General features: G+C 34.6%; 1 protein-coding gene across 1 annotated transcript in view; it reads right to left on the bottom strand.

Annotated features, from left to right (window-relative positions):
• Window positions 1–12,500, bottom strand: part of LOC145291381 (dynein heavy chain domain-containing protein 1-like) — a 494,383-nt gene that overhangs the window by 320,114 nt on the left and 161,769 nt on the right. The window contains exon 42 of the mRNA XM_080137171.1: window positions 10,329–10,467. Within this exon, the coding sequence (XP_079993297.1) occupies window positions 10,329–10,467 (139 nt within the window). The remainder of the gene's footprint in view (window positions 1–10,328; window positions 10,468–12,500) is intronic.

Below are 12,500 nucleotides of genomic sequence, written 5' to 3'. Positions count from 1 at the left end.
AAACTTTATTTCCTTATTGAATAGGTTTTAAACTTCAACCTATCCTAAATCACATAAATAAGCTAGCAGATATTTTTGTAAATAAACAAAGCAAATTCGCGATACGAAACTTTCGTAAGGATTTAACTTAGTTGATTAGTCCGGTTTAAAAATTTTTTTAAATAAACATTTTAAAAGATAAGTCAAATTAAATAAAGAAATATAGAAATCTAATTTAAGAAATCGATAAATGGTATTAATAAAACATATTTAATGGACACCGGTGATTAGTGGTAACATCGTTCGATATTTAGTTTGAAACCCGTTTTTTTTTTGTTTTTTTTTTAAAATAAAGATACGAAAATAGGTAGATATATAAATCTTTAAAAAAATACTTTGCAAAGATGCGATAGAGGTAAAGTGGTCTCGCTTGTTTTCTTTTCCGTATAAAGGAAATGTTTCTTTTCCATAATGTTTTATTGTTAAAGTGTTTTTTATTTAATAAGTCTGAAGAAAGGCTGCGTGAACATTTTCAAACGACATATGTTTGAATTTGTCCAAATGGTCTTGAAACAATTGTAACTAACAATGAAATACACTTTTTGTTGCTATCAACCCATTTTTTGAAGTCTTGGTTTTTGTTGAAACAGTATATATATATATATATATATATATATATATATATATATATATATATATATATATATATATATATATATATCTAAAGACATGTGCTTCGTCATCTCTATGAGTTATCACTGTGACTAGACTTAATGGGATTCAAAACCAGGAAGTCAGTGAATGATGTGTAATGCTCTAACAACTGAGCTATAAACCTTCAGTAATAGGGGAAGAAATTATATTACATGTTAGAAATTTTGAGTTAGTTATTTCTAACACTTTTTTGTTTATATAAATGGACAATCTTTTGTAGCAGAACAACCTTCCGCTTTTTGGAACCAAGGCAATTCAAAACCAACAAGTTATTGCATTCAAAAACAAATTATATCCAATTATAATTACAAATACAATAAAAGGTAATACTTATGTCAGTTTGAAGTTTGATGGTTTCCAAAACTATTGTCCTGGAGAATGTTCTTTTTGTTGAATAAAATTAGGTAGCAGAGGCGAAGAGAAGTGTTATCATTCCTTTCAGTAAATTCTTTTCGAGCTCCTCTTGTCCTTTCGGTAAATTCTTTTTTTTTTTTTTAACTCTGCTCGTCCAAGGTTCTTTTTTTTTTAGTATTTATATATAACCTCTCCTCAAGTCTCCTCAAGTAATAGTGGTTAATTTGCATACAGTCACTTATGCAAATTGCTCTAAAAAAGTCTTGTTAAGTATATATACAACATACATTATAAATGATGATGTTTATTCATTTAGAATTTTTTTTATTTACTTGAAAGTATTCAACTATTTTTACAGGAGAGAATTGTCCCAATACTAAGTTTAAATCATTGTGTTTCTTCCAAGTTATATTTTTCTCCAGATTGAGTTTTATGTTTTTCATTATTACTATATTGTTTATTTATATTGTTATATAGAACATACATCATAAATGATGATGTTTACATTGTTTATTTGTGTTGTCATCATAACACTATTTCTATTATTTCTAGTCAGTTCTGTATAAAGTTTTAATTTTTCAGTTGACATATATACACCGTTATTTTAATTTGTTATTTATATCTAATTTAATTTATTTTACACACCATTTTGCTATCTTCATTCTTTAATTTTTTATTTTCCAAGTTTTTTTTTTAATGCATTTATGTACACCTTTTTTGTGTAATTATAGAAATATTCTATGACTACACCTCAACTGTCACTGCTGATTTAGACCATTATTAGATTGAAATAGTATTCAGGAGATTTATAGGTTATTTGATTCATCCATAACTATCAGGGCTACATATTTTTAGGGGTGAAAAACACACCCTTGGGGACTAATTTTTATTTTTCTCTTACAATTTATACTTGTACCAAAATAGGGATTTTAAATGGTTCCGAATTAAAAAAAATTAAGGCATTGTTTGTCATGAAACAGTGTCATTTGGCTGTTTTAGTCCAATGTTTTACATCAGGCTAAGGTTTAAATGGTCAAAATAGGTAACAGTTCTGCAACTGATGTTGGCTAACAGTACAAAGAAAGTAACTCTTGTAGACTCGATTTTACAAATGTTGATTATATATTCGTAGATTGAACTTTAATATATGCGATTGGTTTACAATATAAGGTTACAAACTACTAAGCAGGCAACTCATTTTTTAAGTGCCTTCTACACATGAAGATCCGACCTTTATCTGACTATACTCTCGTGGGGAGTTAAGTAAATAAGATTTGTCAATTCGGATTTGTTTTATAATCCACAGAGATTCGAAAAGTGGTCAAAAAATGAATATATAATAACAAATACATGTTACCAAAGGCAAGATAGGTTTCTTTTCTGCCTAGCTAGATAAGCTATTTTTTTTTTTACATATTAAGAGCAGAGCAGACAAAAATATATTCGATTGTGAATGGTGGTGGGCATGAAAAGTGCTGCCCAATTTAATGTAAAGTAATGTCCCGATTTCCAGGCCTTTGTAACAGTTTAGGACGCAAGACTTATAACCATTTTTTCCTATGAGAGATAAATTGTGTGTGCTTTACCTTTAAAGGTGATTTTATGTGGTTTTACAACTTTGCTGATTGGACTTAAGGTTAGACAGAGATAAAAGATTAATTAGCGGTTCAAAAAACTTAGAATGACCAAGACAAGAAGGACCATTTCAATATAAATTTATAGAAAAAACTAATCCTTTATTCTAAATTCTAAAATATTTTTTCAGGGTGGTCACATGTAATCGTCTAAAAAAGCAGAATCTCATTTTTGGAAAGGATAGCTAAGGGTTCTCATCTACTTTTAAATATAGATATACTTTATGCTTTTTTTAATTTTCCAAACTTCTTAAATGTTTTCCCTTTATATATTTTCTCCAAATTTGCGAGATTTTTTCATCTTGTGCTATTTTCCCCATTCATACACTTATGCCATTTTTACCTACCCCCCAACCCCCCTTTCAGACCGGTTTTCAAATGTATCAATTAATTACGTATACATTTGTTGCTTGCTTTTTATGGATTTCTTTTTTAAGAACTCCACAAATATCAGAAAAATTAATATTTGTAAAAATGAAATTTTTATAACTATTAATTTTTCTGCTATTTGTTGAGAATTCTTCGGCAATATGCAATAGTTAGATTTACCATTGTTGTGATGCTTAATTTGTATCACATTTAAATAAATTTTCAATAAACACTGTTTGATTTTATTATTTTTCTGGCAAAACAAAAGTTACAATTCTGCGAAAAACAGAAAACTAGCTGATAAAATCTGGCAGGAATTTTGAAAGCTAACCGCTTCAATATGATCCCAAAACTATAGAGAGAGTAAACACGGAATATTTTGTATATTCATATCTTTTGTAAGGTAAAAAATTAAAATCTTGTGTTTTTCTCTTTTGGGGATTTTTATTTTTGAGTCAGCGGTTTTTGAAAATGTCAGATGTTAAAAATTTAGCGATTTTCTGGAGATTTCATTTCTCTGATCTAGCGGTTTTTGAAAATTTCAGATGGCAAAGTTAAAATCTAGCGATTGTCTTGAGATTTTATTTCGCTACTAACAAGATAAAAAAAAACTGTGATGAATGCTTTCACCAAAGTTGCTTCATTAGCTTTTATTCAAATGCATGACAAAGGCATCAGCCAGGACACCATATAGTTTTTGGCTTGTTACAACATATTATATATATATAACTCATGCCCAGCAACCTAAGTTCCAGTCATGGATCAAATGGCTTGGTGGGTAGAGAGGGCTCTGTAAGCCGTGGTGAAGGCAACCTCCCTAGGAGAAGGAAAACTCTGATATAAAACCTGCGATGACGGCTGCATCCAATGATGTTGACTTGCTCTTCTTTTTGGATCAATGTGGCAATTGTTTAGAGAGTGGGATTGTCTCGGTGCAAAGTCTTTCCTCACAATAACAATCCTCATGCACAGGCATTGCTCGATATAAATTAGATACACTTTTTACCATCTCGTAGCAGGAGGAAAGAAAAGAAAAAAGCTGGCTGTAGCCTAAAACGGCAAAACATTCAATGAAATATGATTATGAACGTAAATGGCAATAAGAAAACTGGCAGGTGTTTCAGGACTCCACAGCCTGGACCTGGTCATCATCATGCTACTGCGAGGAAATGACAATGAATATCGGCTGTTGGAATGTGCAAACGCTGCTTGACTTGCCGTTAGCAATAACGCGTCTAGAGAGTAAATCTGCTCTTGTATCTAAGGAACTTCAAGATTATGACATGGACACAGTTGCTCTGTCTGAGACCAGGCTGGATGATGAGGGACAGTTTTCTGAGTTGGCTGGGGCCTACACCATTTTCTGGAGTGGTAGAGTGTATGGATGTAAGAGGTATGCAGCGTGGCTTTTGCTATAAAGGCATCAATTCTTTCTAGTCTGGAAGAACTTCCCTGTGGTGTGAGTGACCGGATCATGACTATGGTAAATGGTCGTTATACAACAATGGTCGTAAATAGTAAATGGTCATTATACAATCCACTATGGATGCAACAGAAGATGAAAAGGTTGCTTTCTACCTTGCTTTGTGCAGTGTAGTTAGATGCATTCCCTCTTCTCATAAGATGTTCATTCTTGGAGATTTTAATGCTAGAGTTGGAAGAGATTTGGAAACCTGGGATGTGCTGGGTAAACACGGAATGGGCAAGTGTAATAGCAATGGTCTGATGTTGTTGCAGTTTTGTTCAGAGATGAGTCTTAGAATCGGTAACACCGTGTTTCAGCAGAAGGACAAATACAAAACGACCTGGATCCATCCTGGTTTCAAACAATGACACTTGATAGACTATGTGTTAGTCAGAAAACGTGAGATGAGGGATATCTGCAGTGTTCATGGCATGTGGGGTGCAGAGTGCTGAACGGACCATTGGTTGGTCAGTGCAAAGATTAAGTGTGTTATGAAGCCCAAGATGAGGGGAGCTAGTGTGGCTATCCCAAAGCGACTTAATGTTGCCCGTCTAAAGGACAATATTGTGAGAGAGAAACTAGTTAAGGAGATGGAAGAGATTGAGTGTGAAAATACTTGGCCTACTTTTAAGGAATCTGTCTATGAGGTATGTGAGTGAGTATTAGGTTATTGTGAGCGTAAGCATCAGGATTAGTTCAATGATAATGATACTGAAATTCAGGCTCGGGGGGTGGTTTGACGGATGGTGAATAAGATCGATTGAGGGACAAGTTTAAGGCAATCAAGCACGAGGTGTAGAGGAGGTTGCGTAACATGCAGGAGGAATGGTGGAGACAGAAAGCTGAGGAAATACAGCTCACCTCGGATTCGAACAACACGAAGGTCTGTAGCCTACTGCGTTCAGTTTACGGACTATCCAGATCACCTATCACCCCTCTGCGCTCGAGGGATGGTGAGGATCTTCTTCAAGATCCTACCAACATTCTTCATAAATGGAGGGAGCATTTCGATGACCTCCTGAACAGACCTTCTTATGTTGATCAGGAGTTTGTTAGGTCGATTCCTAGCAATCCGGTCAAGGATATCTTGGAAGAGGTTCCTTCTCTCCAGGAGGTTGAAGCAGCTGTCCATAAGCTGAACAATGGAAAGTCTCCTGACCCGAATCGTTTGCATGCAGAGACCTTTAAATGTTCTGGACCCAAGATAATGCAACAGTTAGCGGAATTGTTGCAGACTGCTTGGCGGGATGAGTGTATTCCACAGGATTGACGGGATCATTGATGATAGTGCTATACAAGGGGAAGGGTAGCAGAGATGAATGTGGAAATTATCAGAGCACCTCTTTGCTGTCAGTAGTCGGTAAGGTGCTCCATAGGATCCTGCTGGACAGAATGCTGGAGCACATTGCTGACGATGTTTTGCCTGAGTCACAGTGTGGTTTCAGAAGATGTCGAGGGACAGTGGATATGATTTTTATAGCCAGGCAACTACAGGAGAAATGTATAGAACAGTAAAAGGGACTGTATCAGGTGCTCATCGATTTAACTAAGGCCTTTGATACAGTCAATGGGGATGCTTTGTGGGAGATTTTGAAAAGGCTTGGCTGTCCTGACAAGTTTGTAACCATCTTAAAGCTCTTCCACGATGATATGAAGGCTATGATCAACGTTGGGGGAAAGCTGGCTGATCCTATCCCAGTAGAAAATGGTGTTAAGCAGGGAGATATTCCAGCACCCACATTCTTTGTGTTGTATTTCACCATGGTCTTTCGGATGGCATTTGGAGGGTGCTCTGATGGTGTCTATATTCGTTACCAAACTACTGGGGGGGGGTTGTTCAACATTAGGCGCTTCAATGCAAGTACAATGGTACTCACCAACATGATTCGTGACTTGTGCTATGCGGACGACTGTGATATGGGGGCTCATACAGTGACTGATAGGCAGCATCTTGTGGACGCCTTTGGAGTTGCCTGCAGCGCACTGGGCCTGACCATCAATCTGAAAATAACTGTCTTATGTATCAGCCTGCTCTGGGCATACCATACTATGAGCCATCAGTTTATATCTGTGGGTCAAGACTAGCAGTTGTCACTAAGTTTGTATACTTGGGTAGCACACTGAGTATGTCTGGTGCCCTGGATGATGAGGTATCGTTACGGATCAGCAGGGCAAGTGATGCCTACGGAAAGTTGGACGGGCGTTTGTGAAGATTTCATGAGATCTTGCTGTCAACTAAGATTAAGGTTTATGCTGCATGCGTTCTCTCTACTCTTCTCTATGGTTGTGAAACTTGGACAACATACAGGGAGCATTTGAGATGTCTCGAGCGGTTTCACCAGATATGCCTACGGCGAATCTTAGGTGTGGGTTGGCAGATGTATGTCAGTGATGTGGAGGTGCTTGAACGGACCCAATGCCTTAGCATTGAACTCACATTATCAAGCATAGACTGAGATGGAGTGGACATGTGGTGAGGATGTTAGACAGTCGACTTCCCAAACAACTCCTTTATGGCGAGCTCGCCGAGGGAAGACGTCTGGCTCAAAAGCCTTAATTGAGATTCAAGGATTGTATAAGATCCACCTTAAAGAAATGTGAGATTGATGAAAGAACCTGGGAGAGTCTTGCTTTGGATCGCAGAGGGTGGAGAAGGATCTTGCGGGGAGGTGTGGCCAATTTTCAGGCAGATCGAACCCAGTATGAGCAGCTGAAGCGCGATATCCGGAAAGGGAGGGTGAAAGGAGCCATGAATGGGAGGAGGCGCCAAATTGGTCTGGAGTGTGAGGTGTGCGGAAGAATATGTCTGAGCAGAGCTGGGCTGATGAGCAGGCGGATGTACAAAACAGCAGGCGGTTTGAAACGGCATTTGATCCTACATAAAAAAGAACATCAAAACGTGCTGCTAGTGGTGCACATGTTTGTACAATGTGTGCCAAGGAATGCCAGAGTTTTCGTGTTTCTATATCCTTCTTTTTTTATTTTGGTGCTATATTGGGTGATGGCAATGTTCGAAAGCGAATTTGCTGCCATCATATATATATATATATATATATATATATATATGAATTTAGGTAAAAATGGCACTGGAAAAAATGGCACCGGTAAAAATGACAAAAGTGAATAAATAGGTAAAAATGGCACTTTGACAATGGAAAAGTAGGACCGTTTGAGAAGTGCTAAGTTCTCATTCCTCTAGTTTAAAATAGGACTACCCCTCCACCCCCACCAAACAAAAATTAGATAAATATTTTTACTAGACATTTACACAGGTAGGGGTGGGGCTAGGCTTTTCTTTTTTTGAATAGGGGCTAATCAAGGTCAAAGTACAACTGAAAATGCCTTCTGAGTTTGACTGATTCTTTTAGCAAGCCAGTGTTAAAAGTCTTTAGAGAAGTAGATATAATGATTATAAAACTTTATTGTTGTTATATCTACTCTCTTTCTTTCTCTATTCGCTTGACTGTTCATCATAATTTATAACTCTAGCAAAGTTATTATAGCAGCACCGGCAGAAGGCCAGGCATATAAAATCAAAAGTAGGTTCTTTGAAAAGATAATAGCACTCTGAAATGAAAGTTTTGTTTAGAGCACAATTGAAAGATGATACTTGACTTTTGTGTTTTAAATTTTAATTCAAGCCATTATATGAAAATAATTTTATCAAATCAACATTAGGTTCTCTACTTTGCAATGTAGACTACAATGTATTGTAGACTAAGTCACTGCAAAGAGGCATGTGAGGCTAAGCCCCCCCCCCTCCCGTGCACCACATTGGGTCTCCAACTACAGCAGGCAATCAATTGATTTAATTGAAAAATGGCCGATTTCGCTGATTTCGATGACAATAAAGATATGGAAGTGTGGAATATTTGTTGATCATCATTCAATCCCGGGCAACGACGGGTCTCTCTGCTGGTAATAGTTAATTTTCATTCACAACAAAATAGTTATAATTGCGAATTGGGAAAAAACATAAACAAACAAAAACAAAAGCAATAATAATTTCATAAAGATTGGTAAACCAGAACAGTGTCCTGTTAAAAGTTAGCAGCAAACGGTGTTTGGTTTGATCTTTTTTCTGATATTCGTCAATAATATAACTTCCGACGAGAGTTTCAATTTCCCACGTTTATTTATTTATTAAATTGTTAGGTGAAAGTACAGAAATAATTAACAAAGAACCTTCCTCTTCATTTTAAGGGTAGCTTTCTAAATAATAATGTTATTATTTTAGCAGGCTCAGTAACTTTTATTGAGTGGATTCCTACCAGTAATTTGTTTTATCATTTATTTTTAAGCCATTATCGAGACTCAAAAAATATGACCCTATCGTGGCGGTCATTTTTTTTTTATTCTCACGTAATGCTCAACACTGCATTTTTTCTTTCAAACCGAATAAACGTTTTAAAGTCTATTGTAAAACAAACACAACATTCATATTATAAACACAAGTTTTTTTTTTTTATTTGGAAATGTAAATCTGTAAATTAATTTTGCCAATTTTCTTTATAATAACATGTTTTTAACAAGTAAAAATCGTTTTGGTGCAAAAAAAATTAAAAGCAGTGGCCGCTAGCGATTAAATCTTTGAATTAAGTTTTCATTTTCAAGCATTAAAAAATAAATTGAATTTAAGTAAATATGGCAGTGGAAAAATTTTATTTAGACTTTTTTTTCAGATTATTATACATAAATATTTATGATAAAATAATTATTGAATAAAACGTTATAATAATCTTTTCAGTGCTTCTACAGAATTTAAACCTAACTAAACCGACTTTTTCCAAACTAAATATAGGGGACTTAACCGTATTTTAAACTAAGGGAATGGGAGCTTAGCTCGCATTTCTCAAATGGTCCTACTTTCCGTTGTCAAAATATCATTTTTACTGGCGCCATTTATTCTGATGCCATTTTTACCGAGCACCATATATATATATATAGTGAGGTGAAACAAGACTTTGAACAAAACAAAAATGTTTATTTTTCAGCAATTTGGTACAAATGATATCAAACAAAATAAAATAAAACTTTCACATTAATAAAATACATAGAAATGAGAGAAACTAAATTTTTTTAAAGAAAATAAACAGTTATTAAATATTTCTTATAATAGATAGTAAAACAAGTATTTGGACAGCCTTCTTTTATCATTATTAAACATTAAGTTTGGTAGCCCTTTTTTGGGACGCCAGGACACCAGGACACCAGGGCGCCTAATTTCAATCCGCCATTTTGTTATGCCAAAAGTTATTAGGTATCATGTGGCGTATAAAAATAAAACTTCTACTGGAAAAATCTTTTTTAAAAATTATTTTTACATTTTTTTTCTAACGAATAAACAGAAATTACATATGAAAAACTATGTTGATTATTTTTTAAAAAATCCATTTTAGGCAGCGGTGATGAATTTAATGTTTTAATTTTAAAATGAAACCGACTTTTTGATAAAAAAAAAAAGAAAAAATATGGCTAAAATATTTTTTCTAAAGAATAAAATTAAATAAAGTTTATTCTTACGATAATCTTTATAGCGAATAAACATAAAATTATATATGGAAATCACGTTTATTACTAAAAAAAATCCAACATGCAACGGATATGAAACTAACTTGTTTTGATAAAATTGTGTGTGGTGTATCGCTAAAATATTTTTTTATAAAGAATAAAATTGAATACAGTTTATTTTTACGAGAATCTTTATACATTAACCGAAATAATATGAATTCTACTTTTCCTAAAAGAAATGCTTTTTGTGATCAAGGAAAATGTAGCTTAAAAGAGTAAAGCTTTAAAAAAGTAAAGCTTACCACTAGAAATCGTCGCTTGTGATTGGTTTCCTGTGCACATTTGGAAGTCTCTTATATTGGTAACTTCATAAAGCATAGATACTTTTTTCTCCTTCTTAGTAAACCATTCATCCGCCAAGAATGTCACCAATCCATTGCTCTGTGGAAACAGTAATTACAAATAATTCAGGTTTTTGCATCCTTGAACTTTTCTAATTTGGCATCAAATGAGTTCTATAAATCATTGCTACACAATAAACAAGAATAAGAAATTCAATCTTGTAATGATCCACAATAATAACGTATTCCACTGAAAGATAAAACGGACTTGAGTACAAAAAAATATTAACTTACTCATGCGACCCATGGAAATCCCACGGTGCTTTCTACAACAGTCTATATGATTTACTTTTAATAATAAGATTCCTTTTTGAAATGATGTTTGTTACAGTTATTACTAGGTAAAAACAAATTACTCTTCTTCCACATAAATATTATTAAAATAAATAAAACAAATATATTTTTATATTTTTTTATTTTACAAGGGAGTCACCACATATGAAGGTCCAAAGGTCACTCGAGGATAAGGGTTAATGAGTATATGGTGATCACCGGGACAACAGTGTAGTAATCATTAGTGGTTGAAATTGGGTAGAATTTGAGGGTAGTATGCTTTTGGATATTTGATTTAACCAAGCACTTTAACTTTGCGAGGACCCATGGCGCAGTGGTTAGACTACTTGGAAAAATCAATTATAAAAGTAATATTTTCCTGAAGGTTGAAAGTTCAATTCTCAGTGTGGGTGACTGAGAAATACAATTGCGAATTACTTAGGACCTCTATTCCGTCAGAGTTGACAGAACAAGAGCATGCTAACCCCGCAAAGTAAATAGAGGGTTCTGTTTGAAATTACGTCCAAATTCTCAAATTAGACAGAAACATTGCCAAGTTGGACCAGATGCACCTGAAGAAGGTCGGTTACATCAACTGAAATGTTGTGAAAATGACACTCAAGATCAGAACAGTAGTCTGATGAATCCAAATTATACGAATAACCAATCCTCATCTTAAAAATTCAGAAAGGTGGTACATGGTGCATTAACTGAATAAAAAGAAAAGTAAATGGTTAAACAAGCTCATGTACCAATGTTTTAAGAAACAGCAACAGACGAAATTGCGATGACACATTTATTCAAAACTTTTCCAAGATGTCTTTCTTCTTTATTTACATCGTTCATCTCCCTTTACCACCTCTCGTCTTATTTGTTCATTATTTACTTTATCCTGCTTTCCTTTTATCTATTCCCCTCTTTCCACCACTTCTTGTCTCATTCACTCTTCTTTTTACTAGCTAAAAGATTCAATGTTGTCTTTTACAAAAGAAATGTCTGTGATAGATGGCTTGGTCCAGAAACTCTTATAGGTTGGGAGTAAAACCAGGTAGTTGTCAAACATGCAGGTACATACATACGAGTGCACCCATGTCATCTAGTGAAACTTATCAAAGTTCCTCTACAAATGAGCCAATAATTGAACACACCACTTAACAAAAATGATCCTGAAGGATCTTCAAACATATCAATGTCCGAGGAGAATGATACTGATAAAGAATCAGGAACTCTGAACGCTCATGTTGCACATCAAATCGTGAATGATAGACCTGTACTACCAGGACAAAATCCCACCAAAAAACAATTATGCTTCGCAAACGAGGAGAAGCTATCAAATGAAAACTTGCCAATGATGATGATTCAAAATGGCGAACACTGAATGTCATAAGTAGAGCAGTCAAAGCTACATTTAAAAACAAGCATTTAATGAATGTGGAAAAACGTGAAGCATTTTAGTTCGAATTTGATTATGGAATATTGGAATAGAAAGAAAATGAAGTCAGACCAATAAATGAGGAAGGAACCTTCTCTGGTGATGAGCAACACATAATGATTTCCTCTTCTAATCACAACCTGGAAACAGCAAGAAAAAAACGAAAGCTGTGTTAAAAGTAAGCTAGCTGGTTGTTTTTGTTTTACGGCATGTCAACACTTTTCATGTTATTTAATGCCAAATCCATTGATTTTGAAGAAAATTTTTTTAATAGAATATATATATATATATTTTTTTTAAGTCGGTTTCTATTTAAATCATAGTTGGAACCCTAACAGGTACTACCACTCTGGGTCAGAGTGGACCTG

Source organism: Euprymna scolopes, chromosome 12 (assembly GCF_053919585.1).
Source record: "Euprymna scolopes isolate OS-2025 chromosome 12, ASM5391958v1, whole genome shotgun sequence".
Taxonomy (NCBI): Eukaryota; Metazoa; Mollusca; class Cephalopoda; order Sepiida; family Sepiolidae; genus Euprymna; species Euprymna scolopes.
This window is presented reverse-complemented; position numbering and strand designations above follow the sequence as displayed.